We start from the raw sequence: 27,379 nt of genomic DNA on the forward strand, positions 1-27,379 counted from the left end.
AAATATATCTAATATATCTGGCCAAACAATCAACTTCAGGAGATATTTATCAAATAAAAAATATAAAATTTTCATATTGCTATTTCCAATTTTTTTTAAAGTCAAAGATACACTAAAACTGTAAAACCTGACCCTTTTCAGACCTCCTATTCGTTTGAGTGTCTGTAAATGTTTCTTTAAATATTTTCTAACTGTAGAAGAGTTTCACTTTCAATCTGAATTCCTAACAACGTTGTTATTAAGTCAGACAGAAGTAGAAATGCTACCTCAAGCTCATGCTACTTTGTCTTTCTCAAATGTGGTTTTGTTTTGAGTCTGGGTTTGTTGGTTTGGTTTTTTTTGTTTTTTTAACCCGCAGCAAAAATAACACTTAAAGGCCAGGCAAGCAAAGGTATACCTACCTGCATATACAACATATTGAGAGACAGAATTATAGTTTCTTTGTGATTTTTGCATTAAGATGTACTTCTCAAAATAAGATACTGAAGAAAGGACTAGTCTGTTTACTTTTTTTGAATGTCTTGAATAATATAAACCTGAAGCAAATCCAGTAGCATTAGCATAACACTATGCTAAATTCTGCTGTGGTAGACAGTACACATATGCCCTGCATCAGCAGGCAAGTTTCAAGGAAAATGTTCAGTTGGCTGAATAGGAGTGAACAGCCAGTGTCCAGCTATCCCTCAAAGACTCTCTCATTGTTACAATCGCTTTTAAACACATAATTCAAAGCCCATATAAACGTAATGATAAAAAAATCACAACTTCACTGTTTTGGCCATGTATGTTGTAACCCCTGTAATCACCTGGTGAAGAGTGTTAAAATGTGTGCTGCATGGGGCAGGCAGCTGGCAGGTCTTGCAAGGCGTGGAGGTGTCCTGCTTGCCTGGGCAGGGGCACCTAGCACAGCACCCTTGCTCTGCACAATGGGGAATCTCCTCACCCCCTTCTGAGAAAACTGACAGATCATTTCCCTCGACCTCCTTTCTCCACAGCTGAAATATTCCTGCAGTTGTCTTTTTTCCTGAATTTATGATTTACAGAAGGAAATCATCCACATTCAGTATCAGAATGATACAGAATCAAAACTGCAGAAATTCAGTTGGGCCAAGAATTCTTTCTCCTGTATGATTTTATGACCGAAGTAGAACCAATTAAATGACGTGAAAAACAATTAAGTCAAACTCATAGGGGTGCCTTATTTAGGCACTCTGCAAAATGCCATCCCACGCTGTCAGCTACTGCTGTGCCTCAACCTTCTGCCTCTGAACATTTACAACTGAATAGAGACTGACACAGGAAGATGGGCTTCTGCAATGGCATTTAAATTAAAATCAAATCATGAGAAAACTCAGGCACTATTAGGGTTATGATGCTTTACAAAGTCCAGAAGATTTTCACTCATAACTCTCTATCTCTTGAAAAAGAAATGCTGCAGCACTTTCTAAATAGGAATGCTCCCACCATGAGCAGTATCAAGCCAGCAACTATGCAAAACACCAAGTTAAATAAGACTAATTAGGGTTATTTGGCATAACTACAGGACAGCTGATATCAGCAAGAGACCTGAGGTAAATTTATGATTTCCTCTTGCAGAACACAAAACCTGACAATTTCAGGTAGCTAGAGATGTTTAAAAAAAGAATAACAAAGAACAGTTGAGAAACAAATGGCCAAATGATTCTGAGCAAATGCAAAGGGACATTTTCTATTTTCACCAGTATAATCCAAATTTCAGCATGTGCCTTTTTTCTAAACTATTAACACCATTTTGCAAAGACTTTTTTTATATCCTTCAATATGCAGTATCTTGTTCAGATACCATCGAGTCCAGCTTCTGATCTTCCCTCGTGAAGCTGCTATGAAAGGTATCCTGGACAGAAACACATCTTTGCTTCAAAATTGTCAACTACTCCCAAAGCTATCACAGTAGTAAAAAACCAAAAAATATCTTCCTATGTAAACAGCACTGTCAATTCTAAATCCTGTACCTGTATGAAAAACATATTTATGATTATGAAACCAACATTTCATAGCATACCAACACATCACTGAGGTCTGCACATAGGAGGTTGTACCTAGCCTCCACTACAACTTCTATGCCCAAGGAAGCACAGTAACTAGAATGAGATCTGTCTTCCTTCTTGGTATGCAGGAACATAAAAGAAACAGTGTAGATAACAGTATCTGGTTAGTCTTAGTCCTCTTGTGTCTCTGAAAAAAAACAGCAATAAGCTCTAGAAATATTTGTACGTAGGTGGCCACCCAAACATTAATGTTGTAAAGATGGAACAGGAAAAATTCCTACTTGCAGCATTTGAAAAGCAACTAAGCCTTCATATTTTCCCATATCCATACAGAGGAAAGACATATGAGAGGTGGCAGAGCAATGTGCAGGTGAAAGTAAACAGTGAGTGAGGAAAGTAAAAGTAGAAAATGTGAAGAAAGCCATATAGGGAAACATATGGTGTAAACCTGCATACAAAAAAAAGACAAGAAAAAAAAAAGACAGAACTTGAGCCTGGCAATGCCAGGATGAATACCAGGCAAAAACTTCAGCAGGAATGATACAAAGCAAAACAAAAAGTGTTTTTAAAATGCATATCAGATGTTAATTTCACTTTGTGAACAAGTGTTCTCTCCTTTAAAGTTTGCACCCTATTGTGCAAAAATGAAGGTTGAGTTTGAAAAATATCTCATTACAGCTACAGAGTGCATACAGTAACTCCAGCTCACAACACTCTCTGTGATTGGAACACTTGGTTTTGAGTTACATTAACTGAAAAGAAGAGGTAACAGCAGCATGGAGACAGAAAAGGAGGAGAAAGAGGGAAAACTATGCTGCTGCCCACCTTCCTCAGCTAATTCTCCACTAACAAGAGGTGATCGCACCAGTAGCTCACCATCCCTCCTGCCTTGTGCCAAAAGCAGAATTGCTAAATTTGGGTATATTAGCACCACATATAACAATTTGTAATTGTTGATTCCTATTTCTGTGGAAGTTATGAGTATGGACTTAACAAGCTTACAGCCGTTTGTTGGCATTTATATCAGAAAAATTTAAACCAAGATCAATTCTTTTATTGTGCTAAACAGGTATTAGTGTATACATAACTACTACATCACAGAACTTACCTTCTTTGTAATTATATTATGTAATAATATAGTGAGCATATATCTCTACAAGGCCAACATTACTACCACGGTGAAGCTTTTAGCATCGCTCAGTAGTATTGAACTTGGTACGACCACTAGTTAGATATCAACAATCTGCACTTCATAGCAGTTGTTACATGTCCAGTCCACTTTAATTTTCCTTGAAATCACATTTCTTCCAAAAGAAATTCCTACTCTTTATTCAAATTTGATAAGCATCTGTAATAAAGAGGTTTCAAATAATTCCTTTTTTCTACTTTTTTTCTGTCATATCTGCTGTTATTGAAAACCCCCACACTTCTGTGTCTTAGTATCTGAATTGTATCCAAATAACTCACTCTCATCAATGCACAGCAGTACTGTATGTTTAGAGATACCACATTTATTTACATGCATTTCAGAAGAATTCAAACAGCTTTTATGCTGTCAGGGATAACGCTAGAAAAACACACACAGATTAGGATCATTTGCAATGAAATGACGCAGTTTAGGATAGCCAACAAAAGACACGGCTTTAAGAAAGGACAAATAGGTCATAAATTGCTTTAGAATCATTAGAAAGTCTACTCTATGTGCCCCAATAGGGTCAAACTCACAACAAAGAAAACCACTCAAGTAAAAGCTGAAAGAAAGTAAAAACTGAGATGCATAGGAGTGACAATCTATACCACATCCTTGTTTTCTCCTAAAAATCAATATTCAAAACCAACTTTACTGTGAATTAACTTATTTTTATACCAGATAACTGAATAAATACTACATTCAACAGTCAACAGCACTAACAATTCCATAGATTCACCTCTCTCTCAAACAGTAATTTTGAATTAGTTGATGAGGCACTCACATGTGACAGTATGCCATACTCACCAAGCATTTGTGCAATTCAAAACTTGGTTGCTCATGTATCTAGAGCTGTTTCTCTCATGTTCCAGTCATACCTAGAAAATAGGAGTTTATCTGTGGCAATGGGCCATAAGACACCAGCCAGGAAGGAACTGAGTTACATTTCTTGGGAGTCTATCCAAGCTCCCAGATTTCCATATCTATCACTCTTATGTATGTCTTCTCTTCCATATGTATCACATTCTACTTCAGAATTCAGAGGTAAGGTATTTACTCTAAATTGTTCTCAGAATACCAATAAAACCAATGTTTTATGATAAGTAAGATCTTTCCTATGTACATGACTTCTCAAAGCAGGATGGTTTTTTGAGACATGAGCTGCACTTTCAAATTCTTTTTCAGTGCTCTGACCTTTACACTGGACATCAGTCCCTTGACTTTTCCATAGATCCAGTGAACTGCTAAATCATATTAAGAGAAAAAAGATACTTTCCGTTAAGTCATATGTCCCTGAGGAACGTATCTCTGAACTTAAATTAGTACATTTAGCCTTAGAAGAACAGAAACACAATATACTTACTAAACAATATTTACAGTCACAAGTAGAGATGCACACGGTAACCCAATCTGATAGAAAGCAGCTAGAGAGCACACACTGCCTTTGTGCATTCTACAGTGACCAGGTCTCCTACACTCAGTTGAACAAACAGGTAACAAATCTGTTGGGTCCTATAGTTTCCCCTAACCCATCAACTAGATCTTACTGTGTATTTCTGTCAAATGGGTTTTATCCACACATCAGATCACAGCTACACAGTAGAAAAGAGTAAATTCTACCACATAGTGACATGATTTTAAAAAGGGAATCTCACCATCAACCATAACAACTTCATTAGTATTTCATCGTTCACAGGATGTACATATATGTGGTAAAAACATGCTGGTAACAGTACACAGCCCCAGTACATCCTCAGAAAAAAAATGCCAACTGATATTAGCTCACTGATCTTCTCAAGTTTCTCCATTATTTTATCTAACAGAATTTAGTTTTATCCTTGCAGACATCCAATACAAGCTTGGAGAAGGAGAAACTTTTATGTTGCCAATAAAGAACAAGCATCATGCTTTTCACTGGCGGGGAGAGGACACTACACAGATGACTACCATACCGGCATATTTTCTCTCCCATTAATGGTTTTTCCCAATCTATTCTTCCAGAAAGAAGGCAGCAGATGGAAATTAATTACGTGAAACAATCTTCCAAAGCCTGCAGTGACCTTTTCACAGCTCTCAAAACAAACACTGCATCTTTATCAGTATCAACTTGTAAGAGTCTGTCATTCTTCTAGAAGACCTGTTTTTCTCTGGCTGGGAATAAATCTTCTTTCCCTGCTTTTATTTTGTCACATGGCTTGTTTTATAACACATCCTTCTGAAGTCCTCATTTTCTGAATGGGTTGCATTAAGTTTCATATTTGGTTCTTTTTCCTTTTAATTCTACTCCTCCAGTTAACATTTCCTAGTGTCATTTAAAGAAACATCTTGAATCCTGACAAAACCACTCATTCACCTTGCAGCATCTCTATCAGACCAAACCCCATACCAGCTTGCATAATCACTTTCCATGTGGTTTATATCAAACCACAAACTTCATCTTGCCATTCACAAATCCAAATTTTTGATTGTCCTTCAAAGATCCATTTCTGAATGTATCATTAATAATATCACTTCAGTTATTTACAACCATAACTGGGAACAAAGCTGAAGGAACAGAAGCCATCCCCAGCATTTTTATAGGCCTGCTCTGCCTAAATAATGTTTTGCTCTTTAGGATTAAAGTGTTTAATCCTAAAGATTTAGATTAAAAGAGTTGAGATTAAAAATCGCCAGTAAGTAAAAAACAGCTTCAGGTGATAAAGTGATTAAAACTTCGAGAGAAATGGATTAAAAACAACTGCTCTGAAACACACTTTCTGACACCAACACTCTCACTTATTGTCAAAGAACATTCAACAGTACCAACTGCTTCAGGTTCATGAAGTGGGAGATGAAACATAGCACTCTACCACTGCACAGGCACCTCTACACAGCCATGCTTCTGATCAGAAGTACTAGGTATGTCTGAAAAGCAGCTCAGATATTTTTTTTACCTGCGTATCTATGCCAACTGCTGCCGGCAAGCAGGTCAGCTCACTGATCCAAAAGAGAATAAATCCTCCAAACTCCGCAAAGGTTAGTCTTATGCTAATAATTCCCACATTGTGTGATAATTAGATAATGCAAGAGAGGAGGCAAGAGCCTGTGGAGTGAGTAAAACCAAGGATGGAAGAAAGTATCTCCTTGTTTCCGCAGTAGTTTCAAGTTAGATCTCATTAAGCATATTGTGAAACTGCAGTGGATTCTCTTTACTAGCTGTTGTCAGAAGAGCACAAGCAGGAATCATTACCAGCCAGCACCCACAGCAGTCCCCACAAGCCAACTAGAGCTGTAAGGAAACCCCCCTATCACTGAACATCTAGGTATCCAACTACAGGTTTGCAGGACTGTCTCTGAGTCCTCTGTATATCAAACAGTGATCACTCATTTAGTCTTAATGGCCTGTTACTAAAATAGGGACATCCTGAGACAATGGTTTGCCGAGGCTTCAGCAAACGAGTTTGTCTGGGTTCACTTTCAGGTGTCTGGAGTCTGGAAGAATAGTTGGGCGTCAGCAACAAGCGAGTGGTTACACACAAACCTCTTAAAGTCTGCTTTAAATATTAGGGGAAGGAGAGGATACAACATAGGTATACTTCAGGAAGGAAGGAAAGTGGGTGAGCTGGGTTTTAGAGCAGCAGAGTTGGTCAAGCTGCTATTCTCCTCCTAAATAAACTGAGTGAGAAGGTTCTGAACTTTACAAGATTTTCTCTTTCTGACTGTAATCACACGCTTCACCCTTTAAAGCCTCTAAAATAATGAAGGTGTATTTTGAAAATGTGCTAAGTCTTAGGGTCTGTATATGTAACTGTGTATCAAACATGGCTCTCAAACATACAGATTTAGTTCAAGCGTTCATTCAACAACTAGCCTATATCCAGAAATTAGATCTTCACAGAGAATAAAAATGGAGCAAATACATGCTATTTTTCCTGTAATACCTTTCCAGTTTCCATCTACTTTCATGAACTTTCTGAACCAGATCCCATTTGTACGTATATATTCTGCATTTGTATTTTTTTTATATATCCACCCTCCACGGACTTCTCAACCCTTGAATCCATGAGGAATTTCAGTATCTACAGCAACATTGGGCAAACTGTTGTAATACCTACTACATGAAGGTATTCTGCCCTCAGCAGACATCTCTCTCCCCCTTCAGTTTTTGTTTTGTGGGGTCTTTTTGCACAAAAGTGTAACTGTCACTGACTTCTAAGTTGGTTTTGAAAAACACTTTTCTTACACTTGCTGGAAGATGCACCTTCTTTCATTTTGAGTAAAATGAAAAAGCATTCATATTTAAGTAGTATAACTGTACAGTTGCAAACAAGGTTTGAAATACATCAACTAGACACTCACAACTAGGCATCCTACAAAACCCACAGGAGAATAAATTTTTAACACAAACTTCAATTTTTGACCACAAATTTCTATAATTTCAGTTTTATTTTACATTAATCTGGTGCAATACAAAGCAGAGAATAAAAAAAAGCAGAAAATAAAAAAGAAGCATTTTAGAATTGTTTTCTAAATGCCACTATTTTTCCCTCCTCCATTACATTTTTCACATTCTAAAATGGAATTTGTCTATTCCTTGATACTGAAAAAATATACATGCTTTTAAACTGTAGAAGAGTTCTACCAAATAAAATAATTCATTATATACAAAAATAGTTTTACAGGAGTCTTACAAAGGTAAATTTAATCCTACCCATTAAATACCATCTTAAAGAATGTACACAAAATTTCTGTTCAAGTCCTCCTGCATAAAAGTTTTTATTCATATAACTAAAATTTTACAAAGCATTTGATGCTGACTTTTTAGTTCATACTAGCATATTAGAGAAAAAAAGGCTCCTTTGTGTAAAGTTTTGTGTAATGAAGAGAACATGCTACACAAAATCCACCTGTTTTGGTAATTTTGAAGAATTATAATTGAAAACATGTTCATATTACAATTACTTGTAAGGTAATTCATATAATCATAACCTAGATGAACAGCAACTTAAGCAGACAATTCTAAAATTAAAAGTATTTAAAGAATTTCCAGTAAGCTGAAACACTCCTAGCACTTACAGATAGCAGAAACTACAGAAAGAACAGGAGCAATTGCTCTCCACACCAGAGAATACAGCTGTTCTGAAGGGCAGAAAACTCAAATGGGACAGGAGATGCTGCTGGGAGAAGATGCCATAGGACTGGTGAACACAGTGGAGGATAATAGGGACAGGGAATATACCTGCAATGACAAGCCCACTGACCAGACAGCACAGTTAGTAAAAGCAAAATAAAACCCCAACAAGTGGAGGCCACGCCATGAATTCATTCAGCCCCTTCGCAATCAGCATGGGACCAGTGCCCAAACATGGCTGAAGTGGTGGCTCCCTGAGATATCCAGAGGTTTTTTTGAAGAAGTTCCCTACCACCTACATACTCGGTACTTCTCACATATCTCCAGCATATGAGTGCCCTCACTTGGGAACATCTGAGTACCAGCAGGTACTACTTAGGAAGAATGTGTACATTATGGGACCTACATCATAGCAGCCTTCCTGTACCTAAAAGAGCCTACATGAAAGCTGGAGAGGGACTTCTTACAAGGGCATGTAGTGACAGGACAAGGAGGAACGGCTTCAAACTGAAAGAGGGCTGGTTTAGATTAGGTACTAAGAAGAAATTCTTCACTGTGAGTGACACGTACAGGACAATCAGGGGATCAGGTGCAGACAGCACAGGTTGACCAACATGATCTCCTTTTATGACCAGGTGTCCCACCTAGTGGATGAGAAAGGCTGTGGATAAAGTCTACCTGGACTTCAGCAAAGCTTTTGATAAGGTTTCCCACAGCACTCTCATGGAGAAACTGGTGTCTCATGGCTTGGACTCTTTATTCATTCTTCACTGAGTAAAATACTGGCTGGATGGCCAGGCCCAGAGAGTGATGGTGAATGGTGAATTCAGCTGGTGGTTGGTGTTCCCCAGGGTTCTGTTTTGGGGTCAGTCCTGTTTAATATTAATCCTTATCGACGATCTGGACGAGTGGGTTGAGTGCACCCTCAGTAAGTTCATAGATAACACTCAGTTGGGCAGGAGTGTTAATCTGTTCTACCCTTCTGGTAGGAAAGCTCTGCAGAGGGATCTGGACAGACCGGACTGAGGGGCTCAGGACAACTGTTCAAGGTTCAATAAGGCAAAGTGTCAGGTCCTGCACTTGGGTCACAACAACCGCTTGCAGTCCTGTAGGCTTGGGAAAAAGTGACTGGAAAGCTGCCCAAGGGAAAAAGGACCCAAGGGTGCTGGTCATCAGCTGGCTGAACATGAACGAACAGTGTGCCCAGGTGGCCAAGAAGACCAATGGTATCCTGGCCTGTATCAAAAAGAGTGTGGACAGCAGGATCAGGGAAATGATTGTCTCCCTGTACTTGGCACTGGTGAGGCCACACCTCGAGTGCTGTGTCCAGCTCTGGGTCCCTCACTAAAGGAAGGACATTGAAGTTCTGGAGCTTGTCCAAAAAAGGGCAGTGGAGCAGGTGAAGGGTCTGGAGCACAAGTCCTATGAGGAGCAGCTGAGGGAGCTGGGATTGTTTAGTCTGGAGAAAAGGAGGCTCAGGGGAGACCTTATCACTCTCTACAGCTACCTGAAAGGAGGTTGTAGCCGGGTGGGGATTGACCTCTCCTCCCAGGCAACCAGCAACAGGGGAAGAGAAAATGGCTTCAAGCTGCTCTGGGGGAGGTTCAGGTTGGACATTAGGAAGAATTTCTTCACTGAAAGGGTGGTTAAGCATTGGAATGAGCTGCCCAGGGAGGTGGTGGAGTCACCATTTCTGGAAGTGTCGAAGAAACGACTGGATGTGGCACTTGGTGCTATGGTTTAGTTGACAGGGTGGTGTTCAGTCAAAGGTTGGACTCGATGATCTTGGATCTTTTCCAACTTACATGATTCTATGGTGAAACACCAGAACAGATTGCCCAGAGAAGTGGATGCCGCATTCCTGGAATTGTTTAAGGCCAAGTTGAATGGAACTCTGAGTAACCTGGTCTAGTTTTAGATGTCTCTGCTCATTGCAGGGGGGTTGGACTAGATGAAAGGCCCCTTCAGACTCAAACTATTCTATGATTCTAAGATTTTAAACATAAAAATGCATTTTGTAACAGAAAATATCCTCATCTCCTAGCTCAGTTACTTTCTTAGACATAATTTTTGATTTTGAAACATGCAAACCTGAAATAATGAAATTATGCTATTGTGCAATATTTTTCTTATGAATTGTAAAAATACAAGCATTGTAAACAAATTCTATATATTAAGTAATTTTGCATATTTGGAGAACTTAAAAGATTGTGCTATTTCAAGAGAAATAAATTGTGGCTATTTACATCTGAAGGAAGCCCTAATAAGATGTAAGATGCCAGCAGAGGAAGTAGAAATAAGATTGCTGAGTCTCCAATTTGAGAAGCTCTACAAAGCTGGCAACAGGCAGTTCCACAGGAGGATGAGAAAGGGAAGCACAGGTCAGACGCTCCCAGCCTTTCATTAACAAAGTCAGGGAACACCAGAACTCATTCCCTGACTCTCTTCTCTCTTGCACGAAAATAGGAAAAGAACAGAAGATGTTCTTTACAGAAATGCTAAATCATAAAGAACTGAAAGATGACAAGCTATTAGCTGTAATCTTTTCAGAACTACATACCTAAGATCCATAATTCACCCAAATTAAAAGTTCCTTTCACCTTCTCCCAATTTTGCTTCATCTGCAAATTATGCTTTGTAGAATTCAGTTTTGTACATTATTTGAAGCTGAGCTCTTGAAGAAGCAGTTTTAAGAAAATCTAAACTCCATGGGCCTCATCAGATCTAAGTATTGCCACATCCATGTCAAGTTACTCTTCTCAGCTGTATATGGAAATTTGTTTCAACAGCTTATCTTCAAAACTCCATGCACCTTAAAAACACTGCTCTTCCAACAGCTTAGATGTCTCACATCCCACAGGATTATACCCCAATAACCTCATTTTTCAAAAAGCTATCTATAGAAAATATGCACACTGGTTCTGTTCCACTCTGAGATAAAAAAAAGGTGACAGATTTCAGATACTCAAGTCAACAGGAAAAAACTGTCTTGTGGACATGGAACATTGCTGTCTCTTTCCTGAACACGTGCCTACATTAAGCTGCAATGCCAAATCAAGAACACTTATTCAACTTTTTCTTATTGTGGAAAAAAGGCAGGTATTTTATCTCCACTAAACTGAAGAGAGGCTTTATTATCTCAGTTTGTAGGGAAATTCTTGTCATAGTATGGTCATCAAGTAAACACTTCCAATACACATGCAAGATGGATTACAGCATCAAACATCTGCACAGCATAGAAACGCAGATTACAGATGCTGTGGTCACACAGTGCCCCAGTTATACAAAGGACATACAAGGCACTTCACCATATGAACACCCAAAACAAAAAAATTCCCAGTGAAAATTATATACGAGTCCCCAGAATTTTTCATTTTCCTTTAGACTGAGGCAATTAAAACTCTCAAACTCACAGAACAAACTCATCATTTCCATTCTTTGCCACTGTAATTAGTACATAATTACATGAGAAAATACTGCTTTATATTTTATACAAATCTTACACTGGATCAGACATCACAGTGAATCTAGCAGAATTAACCAAGTTTGTGTTTACCCAAAGTGTCTTTAGAAAGACACTGTTACCTGCTTAGCTGCAGCAACAGTGTGCTGAACCACGTACATCACACATTTTCTCAAATCAATCATTATTTCAGGCTCAAAGAGACAACCTTTAGAAAAATCTGATTTTAGCATATCTTCAGTGGCCTTGAAAAGACTTCAAGAATAATAAAACCATTTCTGGAATTCAGTAGTGAGTAAGCTTTAACTAATACCGTAACAGGCATCTAACTTGAAATCTAAGATTTTGCTCCACAGCCAAAATAACTAGCAAAAGTCACTGTTCTAGACCACAGCTGAAAAACAAATGTTTCAAGATTGCAAATACAACTGCAAAATGTATCTCCTACACAGACTTATCCTGGGATAATGGTTCAGACTACTAATAAATGTAAATTTGAACTTTCACCATATGCCTCCCCCCAAAAAGCCTTTCTACGGAAGAAAATAATTTAAAAAAATGATCTGACAGTCATAAACAGTCTTATGTTTTGTTTATGTTTGTATCTACCTAAGATGCAATGTAAGAAAGCTAGAAAGAGAAAATGCAATGCACAAAGTTATGGACAGAGCACACTTCACGACCAACACACAATATAATAAAAGCATTCTTTTTCACTACACATCCCAGAGGCAACTAAAAAGACAATTTATGAATACCATCTGCTTCTAGTGCCTCTCTAACAATGTATTAGCAAAATATATTGATTTCAAAAATAGAGGAAAAAGTCTTACTCTGCTATATCAAGATATCCACAGGAAGCAGCTGCATGTAGAGGGATCCAGCCTTCATTATCTGGTTGATTAATATTTGCTCCATTTTCCACCAGAAATTTCACCATATCTACGTTATCATCTATACAAGCCTACAAAGAAAGAAAGAGTTAAGAAGTAAGTTCATATTAAAGCTGTTCTACAATACTGTGCATCTTTAAGCAACATCTTCAGGAGAAAAGGTAAGTATTTCCAGGTTTGATGAGGAAGGATGGTTAATTTGTTGAGGTCTGACAGCAAGACAGGAAGAATTTGAGAGATAAACAGCAGGTGTTTCAAATTTGTAAAACTTTAAATAAATGAATGTAAACAGAGTTTAACAAAACCAAAAAATATTATTTTCTCAGGTACATGCATTCTGATTTTCTGAGAAGCCACTTACCAACCTTGTTCTCTAGTACAAAGAGGTTCCTTTTATAAAGCCCCCAGGTCCTCACTCCATCCCAGGCCCAGCTCGGCCACTGGAGTGGATATTAAAATTGAATAAACCATGCTAACCATGAAGTAGAATTGTGACTAAGAGATAGGGAGTAGTTTGGAAACAATACCATAATGTGGTTTCAACTGTAATACAGCTGAGACTAAGGAGTACAAAGGGGATGCTACATTGTATTTCAACATCCCCCTGCTGTTTTCTAATGCAGAATATTCTATACCACCATAAATCTTTTAACAGTCTATTAATCATCTCTGTTTATAAAACTTACTTGAGTATCAATTTGGCAATTGCAAAAATATTATCATATCTGCACATCTCTTAATTACCAAGCAAACAGTGTTGCCCAGATGCAGAACTACAGCCATTCTGCAGACCTCCATCTTAACTGACTCCTATTTTGCATTGCTTCTCTGTGTTCAAGTATTTTTCTCACAGGGTGCTCAGTGAGTTTTCTTGCCAACTTCCATAATGCTGCCCTTAAAAGGGCAGAGCAACTCAGAGAAAAGTCCCTCTGCATCTCAGGACAGCAAGAACTCCAAACAGCTAGACCCCACAAGACTGGTATTAACTTTTCAGCTTAATAAATCAACAATCTTACATAGCCAGAAGGCTGAAATAAGAACTTTACTCCTGGGCTCCTAAATCCTTCTAGAGAATTATGCCTCTAATTAAATGCAATTAAGGTATAAATTTTACTTTCCAGTATACTTCTAAGAAGACAAAAAATTACATACTGCTTTACTAAGGAAAAAAAACCTTCAGATTTCTTTATTTAAGCAATTGGACATTCCAAGATGAATCCTGAAGCTTTCCTTCATTCTGCAATGTTGAGGCAACAGCTACGCTGATGTATTGCTGCCCAGTTTAACCAGCCAAACAAAAACAGCAACAAATCATCCCTCTTTGACCCCATTTGTTTCAGTTAGGTATGAACTTCAGGCTTTGTTTAGAATGTAACATAGAACTGTTTTAACGAGTCTCATCTGGACTTTTTCACTCAGAAATGTGCAGCTCGACTGCAGTACACCGCTTGCATTATTTGTTTTTCAGTTCAACACAAAACCACATTCTTGAGTGAAAACATTCAGAAACCTTCCTACCTTTTCAGGTATTTTTGAAAACTGCCTTGGAAACGTTTTAGTCATATCCATCCATAAATCAGCAATTCCTTTAATAAAGTAATTTTTTAACATACTCCAACAATAAAGACTATAAATTCATCAAGCATATTGTCTTTAATTTCTTCCACTTATCATCAGTGTACAATGCTTATACACTAGTAACAAGCTTGAAAGAAGAGAATCTCCTCTTGTTGTAAGACATTGGGTTACTTAAATGAAAGGGAATCAAATGCAAGACCATAAATCAGTTCAGAAGGAAAACAAATTCAAGAAGCTCAGATGTTTACACTTAACAGAAAAACTAACCGAGCCATATGCCACACATGCCACATGTCCATATTTTTCTGGATATCCAGTTTGCCTGACCAGTGATATTTTGTATCTATAATAATATTCACCAGTTAATTATAAGGAAAAATAAATTTCTATCAGAAACATTTTTAAATTTAGATATTTTAATATGCTGCAGACTTGTGTATCTCAAAATCCTCTAGAATTCATCATCTGTGAAAACAAGGATATCTTAAAATTGATTAGCACTACTAAAAAACAAACAAAAAAACCCCAAAACCAACTAATTGTGACACAACCCAACACAGAAGAATCCTTGCCTGTTTTTTCAAATATACATAAGAAAACCTGGCAAGATATACTCATAAAAATGCTGTTGCTAAGTGAATCAAAAGCTTACATATGCAGCACATTAAAAGACATATGACTAAGTGGCTAAAAATATTTGACCAAATTTGGGCAGTTTATTGTGCCATACATGGCAAGAATCAGAAGAGCTCAAATACACTTCTCATGTATTATCAGATAGCACATTCATAAAAAGAAAAATATTTTACTGAAAACTCACTGAGGCCTCCAAAAAGGTATCATCTATCTTAAGGCGAAGAAGAAAAGCAAATACAACTGATTCTATCGCTGAAGAACACGTATATAATGTATCCTATTTCTTCATGTCCCCTTTTCCTCCTTAACAGCATCCCAGGCAGGTGTTTGGCAGCCCCTATCAGTCTCAGCACTTTCCATATGAAAGGCACCTCTGACTATCAGTAGGTATCTTAAGTCAGAAAGCCAAGAAACAAATGTTATAAAAGAAATTTTATCTCAATGTTTTTCCATTTCTACTGCACTGCTCACTTCTAAAAGCAATATTTATCAAGTGTCAGAAGTGCCTCTTGTTAAAGACTGACACCTCAGCCACAAAAGGAAAGTTTGTCAGAGCAGCATGATAAACTTAAAGCAACAGCCTCCAAATAGTCTGCCCTTCTAGACCTCAGCTTCAAAGATATTACAAAGGAAAAAGCAACGTACATGCAAGATGTAAATAACAAGTGTTCCACTGATGTTAAGTGATTCAAAAAGATAAATTCCCACCATTATTTCTGTCCCAGAATCTGCACAGAGGACAGACAACTGTGGGCTTTCCTCTTCCACATCTCTTACAATCCTTTCAGGATTCATCTCATTTCTTAGAGCTCATCTCCCCTCATTCCCAGTCTCTCCTTTCATGGTCCATAGTTCCCACTTCGAGCCTCAATTACCACTTAGCAGAACAACAGGTCACCCTAAAGCTCTTTCTGAGTGCTTGCAAACCACATCTGTAGAGCACACACACCAGACAGCTCCTGGGGCTAGCAGAACATGGGAGCTCACACACAAGATACCCTTCATCCCATGCACTGGTTTCTGTCTCTCATCCCCAGCCTCCACCAGCTGGTAAAAAGGCAGCATTTCCACATGAAACACTCATTCCCCTGCCAAATTTGATCTAAGTTAGCCAATGATACCCAAATACAATGACAGTTGCATGATGCAATCATATAAACCTTTTTTCATTTGGGAACCAATTTAGAAACTAAACTAATCAGTCATAAAGGAAGTAAAACAAAGCAAAGTTGAGAATACAAACTCTGGTTACCTTTTCTGATAAGAACAGAGATGAAACCTCAAAAGAAATATATTAAAGTCCAGGAAAAACCCCCCGCTTTCTATTTGTACAATAACATGAAACCTGGACTGCAAATACCAGCAAAGATCAGCAGCTCCTGGCTCCCACACAGACCAGTCCTAGATAGGTCCAATTTATGCTGGGGACAACATTTTAACTTTTTCCCATAAATACTCTAAAGCAGATAACCAGATACCTGCTAAACACGCTAGACTTTTAAGTGTATTCACCATGACTTCATATCCCAGTGCAAGTGGCATGTGATACAACTGGCTCTCATTACAATCAGGTGTTAAGAACACAGGTGAAGGGTAGACATAACTGAGTAACTTTAGAAATAAACAGCTTTAAAAGAATACCAAAAGGGCTTGGTTCTTCAGCCAAAGAATACAGCAGATAGCACTTCTCCCCCAAAAGACAGGAAAAACAAGTCTGTAATTATTTTTTAGAAATCAGAAATCTTGTAGGGAAGGAGACCATCGATCAGTTCGGCTACTGTCCCACTCACACGCAGCAGAGCTACACAGTACGCACCTTATGTGAGGCTACAATTTTTACTGCTTTTCATTACTGGTAACATCTAATGAGATAATGGCATCTAATGAGGTCTAGACATTTGAGTTTTTTACCAACAAATTAGGTCACGAAATATTAGGATTATTACACTACAAAAGCAGGTATTTTAAAATGGCCAAGTATTCTATTTAATATAGTACATACAGGGCAGAAAGGCTGCTGTTGATGTTCACATTTACGAGTAGAAACAGGAGAGTTTTGGTGTTGTAACAGAACTTCAGGTACTAATTTAATATTACAGATGACAAATGTTGCTTAATTATGAAATTAAGTGTTCATTTAGACAAACCACAAGTCAGAGCTTCTATTTTTCAGTGAGCTGGGGTAATACCTGATACCTCACCTACTGCCAAAATCTAGTTTTAGGATTGAATATTTTACTTTATTAAAGCATGCTTTCTAATAAAAATGGAACCGTTTACAGTGCAAATATTCTTGTTAAGCTAGTAATATTACTGTTTAGCTAGACTATGATTATTTTAATTAACTTATTTGTAAATATTTTGTGTATGTTGCACTTGTGTGTTATTTTCATCTAAGAATGGCCTACTATTTAAAATACTGGAGAGTTGGTCCATAAAAAGGAGTTAAAATTATAGTTGCCATACCAAATAACTCAAGCTCCCAAATCATTTCAAGAGCATCTCATGGCCTCAGCCAGTTCCAGCATTTCAAGTTTACTGTTTGTATTTCTCTCACCCCAGAACATGAGTCAATCTTGGCATAACTTTCAATGTCAAAGGCTTTCCTCCACTGCAGGGCAGCAAACTCTTCTCCAGAGAAATTTCTCAAAACATTTCACTTTTAAGTGTAGAAAATGAGAATCATTTTAGACACCTGCAAAAGCAGGTGAAAAAGACACTTTCTCCTAAGGAGAAAACACTACTTGAGCCTGATGCAATGTTTCATGCCCATTCAAGTCTCATGGGGAAGGCATGCAGAGACTATGAAACTGAGCACCCATTAACCACCGTTACTTAATTAGAATGCTGCAGAACTGTCAAACATTGCCAAAAATAGACAGATCATTCCAGAACTCAAACTTCTCTAGCTATTATTTCCACTTCATGTAAACAACTTGTCATATTCATATGTCAATAGAAATTCACTTAGATTTTATTTCATCTCCAAGAGGTGGATAAAACCAGGTGCTACATGAAAGCAATAATTGTATAGCCCCAATATGCAGTAAGAGCATAATATAATTTCCATACTACAATTTTGCCTTCTTTACTTTGCTACACTGAATTACTGAATTAATTACACGCTCTAAAGCTTTGCTATTTTGTAATTTATAGTTAAATCCATAAGTTTAATTATGGGCACAATTCATGAAAAATACTAAAATCTATCATTGTTTAGACTGATATAATCTACATATTATAAAATTGATCTCATAGGGACTTCCCACTGTTTAAATCCTAATGAATGCCTAATCATAGTTCTTAATCAGGACTGTAATAGGATACATATATTTAAGTGGTTTTAGAGTGTTTCAAGTAAAGATAGAGCTATTCTTGCCCTCTAACCTCCTGCCAAGACAAATAAGAGGAAGAGGAGAGTTGGCTGCAACATGTTATTTACTGTAATCAGAGATGCTACCCTTACTGTTCCCAATCCCAGTAATGGCTCAAGACTCATTCTGACAGACATCATATGGAAAAATGACCTAGTCTAATGCCTGCTTTCCTGTTCTTGCTGAAACAACCCCAGCTATTCCAGGCTACCTAGTATTACACGCAAATGTATTTTCAAATAAATATTTGGTTTTTTTTTAGCTGTGTGCAAATCTATTTTCAGGAGTGCTTGAGATCCCCACACTAAAATTTATCTCCTAATTAAAACCACCAAACTAAATGTTAAGTATTAAACTTTAACAGTACTCATGTATTTCAACTCAAAGAAAATTCTCAAGACAACTTGCCAAAAACCCCTCTGCCCTAAACCCCCCAGACAATCCTGGGAAAATGAGATGCCATGGAAAAAAATTATTTTGGAAAAGACCAAACCAAACAGCATTGAAAAACTAAGATACTGATGCTGGCACAGATCTATTTGCCTGAATGCTCTTTTTCTCCTGGCTCAATATATTGACCAAGTTGGTGAGGAGCATCTTGGTCTATGAAGCAAACTCTGTCTGAAGTTCACACAATCCTTGGGCTCACACAAATGAGGCTCTCCCTTAAACTCATGGTATTAAGCACCTGAGAAACAACTTCTGTTGTTCCCTCTGGTTTCTTTGAATTTAAAAACAAAACTAGTACATTATGTGGAACTTGCTTTTAAATTCACATTCAGGTTTCTTAGTCAATGTGGTGAAAGATCATGAGTTTCTTGGGTGAAATACAGAAAAGAAAATGTGACTGACAGCATGGTATTATAGCTCGTACGATGTGCAAATTACAAGTTGTCTTGAACCCTGAAGGCTTAGACAGGTAGGTATGTACAAATTACATATGACAGATTCTCATTTTAGCTACATGTTTTTGAAACCTATCAAATCACTGAATTTGGGAGTCACATCCAGAAACGAATTTCAGGCTCATTTGTTTCACAAGTGGCTTTCTCTTTCTTCTAGCCCATGCCTTTACACATTGCTTTCTGAGGCAATTTCAACAAAGGAGAATCACGGAACGGGTGAAGTTGGAAGGGACCACAGTGGGTCATCTGGTCCAATCTCCCTGCTCAAGCAGGGTCATCCCAGAGCACATGGCACAGGATTGTGTCCAGATAGTTCTTGAATATCTATAGTGACGGAGACTCTGTAGTCTGTCAAGGCAATCTGTTCCAGTGTACAGTAAAGAAGTTCCTGTGCATCAGTTTCTGCCTGTTGTCTCTTGTCCTATTGCTTGGCACCACTGAGGAGAGCCTGGATCCGTCCTCTTGATACTCTCCCTTCAGATACTTACAGACATTGATGAGGTCCCCACTCAGATGTCTCTTCTCAAGGCTGAACAGGCCCTGTGGCTGATGCACCATGCTCAGTAGGACAGAGACATACAACCCTCTACCCACATCTACCTCCTGACAGGTATGGAAGCACTCTTTCTTCATAGAAAAGAAATAGGGTTTAGGAGTAAACAAAGTTATCATACTTTAAAAATATAGTGCTATTATACAATTATGCTTTCATTAAGCATTTATTGTTATAACTTTGGCAGATAGCGATTACTTTTCATGGTCACACAATGTGTAAGTATTACATTTGAGAAGGAGAAAGCAGCATTGTATAGGACATGTATTTCTGTCCCAGTCAAATTTAATAATATGCCAATCATATTTCAAACAGTTATTTTTTTTAATGAGTAAACAAACTGTTTTTAGCATATGGGCAACTAACTGAGTTCATGAGCCAGTTCAAGCACCTTTTCAGTCTAAAATACCTAACATCCTGATATGCCCTAATATACTTTCTTAACAAGAAGTCATCAAGAAAATTTACTAGAAGAATCCTTTTACATAAACAAATAGGTTTGTTTGCCTCTATGTTCCTTGTATTAAATTGAAACCACACGTGTCAAGTTTTCGGGTTTTTTCCCTCTGCTTCTGACTATCACCTTTATACAGTTCTGAGTTCTTCAGAGTGGAAAACTGCACTGCTTTGAAAGAAAGTAAACCTGACCACATCTATCAGCACTCCTCTGTGAACTCTTACAGGCTGCATTAGTATTGTAGTCATCAACTGACGTTTAATCTTCTGCTTTAGCAGGATCTAGGGGAAGTTCTCACTGCTTTCTAATTTTAGCTAAATGAAGTGGTAGAGCTGAATAGAAGTAATAACACTGAATTTAGTAAAAACAATGATAACCATTCACCCCATCAAGGGAAAAAAAATACATGTTGATACAGCATACCAGAGAAACCAAGACAGACTTTCTGTGTACTCACTTTCCTAATACACATTACATTTGACAATAAAAAGCACATTTAGCAGAAGAAACCAAGATTACAGGTACAAAAAGGCTGTAAGATACTCATTCAATTAGCACTTGCCATGTGTGGTTTTATCCTTAGCATTATACAACATAGTAGTAGTAAAAGCAGATGTAGTAACCTGATGAGGCTGGTACCAGTCAGGACATTTTTACCCCCTAAGCAGGAGAATCTATCCAAATAAATGACTAATTTGTATAATTCAATTTAACATAATAGAATAAACTAGTACATATGATGTATGAATTATGCATCAGTTATATTTACACGCATTTTATATGTAAAAATAACTTTTTACATATATAACCATGTCATGTGGAATGAAGAATCATCTTAGAAGTGACAATGGCACTTCAAATTGCTTAAACATTAATCAGATAATCTTAAATGTGGTAAATATATTTGTTTATCGAAAGTGCATTTTGTACACAAAACCACTTAAACAAAGGTAGGACTACACCTAAACAGGAAACTTGACTAATTGTTTCCCATAATTTTCCACTTTTAAGGAAAGAACATCTTGCCACTGCTACCTTCTCCTCCTAGACTGAGACAAGAAAACCTATTCTTCTCTTATGTAAATCCCAGTACATTTTTCAATTTATGATCAAATTTATGATCCACTGAATTGACTAGATAAATAGGAAAGCATTTCAACTCTTCAAAAATCCTGTTAAGTCTTGAAGCTGATATTGGTTGCAAATCAGCAGGTTCAGGATGAAAGTATTCTAAGAGTCTCAGTAAAATTTTAACAAAAAAAGAAGGATTTTCTAAAAAAAAAACCCAATTAAATACAGTTTAAGTTAAATTCTCCAAAAGCAAATTATCCGAATCTGTTACAGTAAACAGCAAACACTGCTCTTTCTTAAAACTAGATTTAATATGGATTTTGTCTATTCAGATGGTAATAAGGTGAGAAACCTACAGCTTCCAGTCCCCACAATCCTGCAGGTGTCAGACAACACTTTTGCCAAGTGTACCAGCAGTAACACTTCAATGCTCCTCAGGACAGACCTAGCTCTGAAGCAGGGCAACACAGGGTGTTATATGTGATAAACCTCCAGCATAATCCTGTTAGCACAGTGTGTTTTACACATAGCAGTGGCATATATGCATTTTAACTTCACTTTTCAACAAAAAACCCCAAGCAAGTAGCAGCTCTCCAGTTTTCCTGTTTAGAGAAGTCTGGCTGTGGAACACACATAACTTAATTTTAAAATAGCTCAGTTCATTTCTGACTTCAGAACAAAATCAGAAGGAACTGGGACCTGGTATGCTTTCTGTTCTGAGTAATTCCTTCAAACTTCCAAGAGGGGAGCACATAACATATAGACAACGCTAAAAAATTCAGTGTCAGGTAATTTCCATGTACATTTTCATATTTCCACATTGTAGGTTCACACAGAACATTGTTTGGAACAACCTGTCCAAAGCCTTTTTTCTCATTTAATCTGCACAAAGAAATGTCCCTGTGGTCTCCAAAAGGTAAGGTACTTGCAACAGACTAAGGTAACCAAAACTCAAATCCTCTGCAAGGATAAGATCAACTCAGGATATACCTAAAGCCCAAATTCAAGTCAGTCTAGACACTTAAGAAATCCCTTCAAAGTTAATAGCGTGTATTCATGCTGTGCCTTTGCTAAATTTGCTAAACAATCTTCTAAAATAACCTACATGAAATACATTGCATGTTTCAGAATAATAAACAAAACCATTCGTGCAAACAAATAAGGAGATAATAATCAAATGCACTACAAGCCTCTGTCAATTATAAAGAATAAAAAAAGTATTCAAGATCCAGCAGCTATGCAGTTATGCAGCTGTTCATCTGCACAGATATGGTCCGCAATTTCTAAAAAAGGCATTTTTGCCACAGTGCAACTTAACACCCTTTTCAATAGGCTCTCCGCATGGTGAAGTTGCTGAGCAAAGCTTCACTTGAGCAAAGATGAAACCTGCACTCGCATGTGTGTGCTTCCTTTGCCCCAGCAGCAACCCCAGTCCCACCTCCAACAACTGTCTTTTGACTGTACTCAAATTTTTCACTAGCACAAGAAAACAGTCATGAGTACTTCCTAACAGAAACAGAAGCCTAACGACTTATCTCCAGCCACAAAATTAACAACATCCACTTTGGAACTTTCTCTCTCCCAAAAGAGCAGGACAGAAGTACCAGTTTTGACATTGGACTCCTTCTGGTCTATATAAACAGGAAATTTTTTGGTACAGTTGTCCCATTAGAAACTCATTATGACGGATTAAAAGAAGAAACTGCAAGTAATCACAAGTTCCTAAGAAACCACTTACATCCCAATTACATTGAAAAATGGACAGGAAGACAAGAGACAACAAGTAAAATAATCTGTTTATTTAGATCCATCCACGACAGTATGTATCACCATATATACACAATACATGGCATTTTAAAAGGGCAGATTTTCAAGTCTTTTTTTTGTCCTCTGAATGGACCAGAAGTCATTATTCGACAAAGCAATTTGATAAGGAAGTTACAATAGTAGAGAAATAAAGCAAAAGTATGGCAGCAACTAAAAAAACAAACAAAATACCTCCAAAAAATAAAAGTCCTGAAAAATCAAGATAAAATCAGATTTAAAAATGGGTATAAATAGTACAAGCTTTAAGTAACAGAGTAGAAATTTGGATACAAAAGTTATGAACTTCAGTGAAAAAACACGGCTGGCAGGGGCAGGAATACTAAAGCAGTTCTCAAGTATGTTAAGAATGGGAAAAAAATAGCAACAAGATATAGATATAAAAAATATAGAAAATTGGTCAACAAATACTTCTACTTTGTGTTTTGAAAGAATCAGAAAGTTTTCTCTTGTGTAACGAGGCTAATATATCTTCTCGTCTACTAGTAATTAAGAAAAACACTAAAACCATATTTTAAACACTATTTTAACTCAGTAGATCTTGGTAATACAAATCACAAGTGTGCTTAGGCAGCTCTCTAGCCACTATTCAAGAACTTAATGCAGCTTCAAGTTTGCCAATGTTTGTTTTCTAAACAGATCTTGAAATACCTGGGAAACAGCAAAGGGCTGTTTACACTGTACCAGCGCTGCAAAGCAGTAACATAAATGCCTGAAAGTGTTAGCTGTGCTGGATAAAATAAATAAAAAAACCAAACAAACAAATAAAAAATAATTCATGTGACAGAAACCAAGATAACTGAGGTTCATTAGGCTTATTAGCAGGAAGGCAATAACGTGTCAACAGTCACACTATTCCAAAAGGTTGATTACCTTCACCAACAGCACCATTGCTTTTTTTGCACCATGGAGCCAGACCTGATCAACACTGAACCCACTTGACATTCACCAGGAAATAGTTTTGAACCAACATGGGTCCATTGAGGGTTTTTAAGCCAGATAAAAGTTGACCCCACACGGAACAACTGTTCATAAATGCTCAGGTGCAGAACCTGAACCTAAGAGGTTCAGAGGACACCCTTAAATATGTCTCCTCAAACCTGAGTGAAACAATTTCTCTTTTTTGACCATAGCAGACCCTGATTACATCACATATCTAAGACTTAGTCTGCTGTTTTGGCACACAATGCATGAAAACCCATCACAAATTGAGTATTTTTGAGAAGCAGTTCTCTAGAGTGCATCTGCAACTAGCATTTCTGTTCTCCTCACAGCATTAAAGAGAAAAGCAAGCCTAACTCCATATTTACTGTGATACAAAGGGAAAGAACAATACATGCTGACTTTTGGTCACTATATTGAAAACATCAGTATACTAAGAATGTTATAATTTTCATCAGTATATTACAAAATTAGCTTCTTTTTCTTCAAACTGCTGTGTGTGCTCCAGTACCGAGATCATCTCAAGCCTCATTCAGGCAAATCTGTTTGTATACTCTGATTCATGCTACACCACCTTCACCACTGCCACCAAACACTTAAGACAGCAAATCTGCAGCACCTCACATGGCATTACTTTAGGATTCTCCAGCCACAGCTCTGGTTACTACTTATTCTATGTGGCACAACCTGCACTACTAAGAGGTCATGCCTGCCATCCCCTTATTTCTACAAGTTCTAGGGAAGAGCTGACAAAAAGAGCAAGGATACAGCTGTATTTTCCTCACCCTCTACAGCGCCTTTGGTCCTCATAAACCAACTTATCTCTATAAAGGCAAACCTGTAGTCCAGTAAATTCTAAGTTTTCCATTTCTTGCTAATCTTCTGAGCAGCAATTTTATCCAAGCAGGCAAGCAAGCAAGAGAAAAATACTGTGCCTGGATGAGCAATTGTAACTCATAATAGCATGCATGCCAAAATTAGCATGGCAAAATCATGCTGTACTCTGCTCTTTTGCCAGAGCACAAGGAATTCATGCATTCTTACATAGGCTGCAGTAGTTCATCTCTAGCTTCTCAGTCCTGCATGGCAGATTTCGGAAGCTCAGACATGAGTTCCAAGGAGAAAAGGCATTAAAGAAACCTGTCAGAAAGCCAAAATATTTCTTAAAAAAGGTTCTTATGCTCATTACTTCATCAACAGTGTCATTTTACAGGAAGCTTTCACCTGAGTAAAAGAAAGACACTGATGTATTTTTTCCACGCTCCTTAGCAGCACATAATATCACTTTAAGAGGTTAGGAGAATATAGCTTTGGTAAAAGCTCTTGTAGTCAAATGCTGATAAAAACACATACTTTAGGAAAGCATTTTAAGTGAGTTTATTACATGATCTTCTTTCCCTGCCACACTTGATTTTAGGCAGTTATATGAAAACAATATTCTAGTTGATAATAATTAGACCCTCGTTTGAATGTTCTGCTTTAGAATCTATGACATTCAGATGATGATAATGTTTCAAAGTACTCATAAATACCACCCTATTGGATAATTTGCCTTTTTCTATGTTTCAAGATGAGTTTAAGAAATATTCTGTTCCCTGCAGGAGGTAGCACTATAGAACCAGCAAACCCTAACTCATTTGAGCTAACATACACTAATCACTCAGGGCATGATTCTACAGGAGCTCACTATTGACAAACAGGGAGGTCCCAGTCTCTCTCCTCATTCTCAACTGCACACTCCCAAAAGCATTTGTCAGACTCTCCATTAGCCAATTCAACTAACCAGCAAGGCAGAAACAACCCTTTCTCCCTCCCCACCCATTGAATTAAAGAAAAAAGGAGGAGGGAAAGAAAACAGCATAGTGGTAGGAAGAAGCAAGAGCACACCCTTTCAAGGCAACAAAGTACAGTACTGCTTTAATTGTACCTGGAGCTGCAGCCATTTCTGACTTTCTTTCAAAAAAAGAATTATGGAGAAAGGGATAAAAGCCTAAATTTCTAATTATGCAGTAACTCATTTGTATTGACTTCTAGCTTCTGAGAGGCTGCTGACATATTTGAACTGCACCAGGGTGGAAAACACACTGGTCTTCTCTTCACCAGGACTGTGTCAGCATGAAAGAAATAACACCCAGAAGTCTGTTGTTTACCTGACCTTAGCAGTATGCACATCATCACAAAATTAATCATGAATGTTTTAAAGTCTGCTTCTTGTACATCAGACTGCTAGTTAAAGATGACTATTATTAAAGAGCACAAAAATGAAAGCCTACTTGAAAAGCACATTGGCTTCAAGGTCAGTCACAGGAATGTGGACTGGTTTTACTGACTGCGTTTCCCCCATAAATACCAAAGAACAAGTGCTAAACACAAAAAATGAAACTGATTTGATTATATGGAGAAAGTACACAAAATACACACACTGCCTGAGCATGGGGAATGCTGCAGAGTTTTGGTGGGTAACCACTCAGTGGTGAGGGTGGAGCAGTGACAAGGGCAGGGGTAAGGTTTGATAGGGAAGACTTCCAAGTTTCCTCATTTCAGACAAATGGATAAAGGCTCATCTGACTTTCTCTACTACTCAACAGTCCACCGTTCATGCTGTAAACTGAGAGTTCCTGCAATGCAAACTGTTTTGAAAACTGGTTCTCGATTTATTTTCAAGAAAGCTCTATCCATCAGTCTAAGGGCTGTGCTTCAAATGCCTCAGAGTGCATGGTAAGAGACTGCCTCCATGTTGAACAGAAAAGAGAAACCTGCTCCATGACATGCCACAAGACTACCTTCGCTGCTTTGAGCTTGCTTTTTCTGCTCTACAGGGCACACCTACACAAAAAATTCCTAGAGGGGAAAGCTGTTCTGCCAGCTGAATTTACACTATTAAATCAGGCAAAATGTGCTAAAGTTTTATGCTTCTCTAAGGACTCTACTTTGGCTTTAAATATTCATTTATGCACAGACCTATATATAAGCAATAGTAAGGCTCAACAGTCAAATATTCCAGGCCTAGTAAATGCTTTAATTAATGGCACCTAAGCCAAAACAATTGGCCCCACAAACCTGTGACCTATTCCTACATGACCTCTACTTCCCTGTGGCTAAAGGAACTTGATCCATTCGATCTATCAGATGATCAGTGCTTTCATAATGTGCAGCTATTCAAAATTATGGATTTTTCTTCACTGTTCAGAGTTCAGCCTGCACTACTCAAATCCTGTTGCAAACAGAACTCACTTTCTCATGCATTCTTCCACTATCAGCGCTTACCAACCATTTAGGGACATAAGACGGATTCATAAAGTCTCTACCACGAAAGCTATCATTTTACAGACGGTAAACAAACAAAAAGGTTATCAT

General features: G+C 37.7%; 1 protein-coding gene across 4 annotated transcripts in view; it reads right to left on the bottom strand.

Annotated features, from left to right (window-relative positions):
• Positions 1-27,379, bottom strand: part of PPP1R12A (protein phosphatase 1 regulatory subunit 12A) — a 113,145-nt gene that overhangs the window by 62,138 nt on the left and 23,628 nt on the right. For all 4 annotated transcript variants that reach the window (XM_032687735.1, XM_032687734.1, XM_032687733.1 and 1 more), the window contains exon 2: positions 12,623-12,753. In XM_032687735.1, coding sequence (XP_032543626.1) covers positions 12,623-12,753 — 131 coding nt within the window. The remainder of the gene's footprint in view (positions 1-12,622; positions 12,754-27,379) is intronic.

The sequence above is a fragment of the Chiroxiphia lanceolata genome, chromosome 5 (assembly GCF_009829145.1).
Source record: "Chiroxiphia lanceolata isolate bChiLan1 chromosome 5, bChiLan1.pri, whole genome shotgun sequence".
Lineage (NCBI taxonomy): Eukaryota > Metazoa > Chordata > Aves > Passeriformes > Pipridae > Chiroxiphia > Chiroxiphia lanceolata.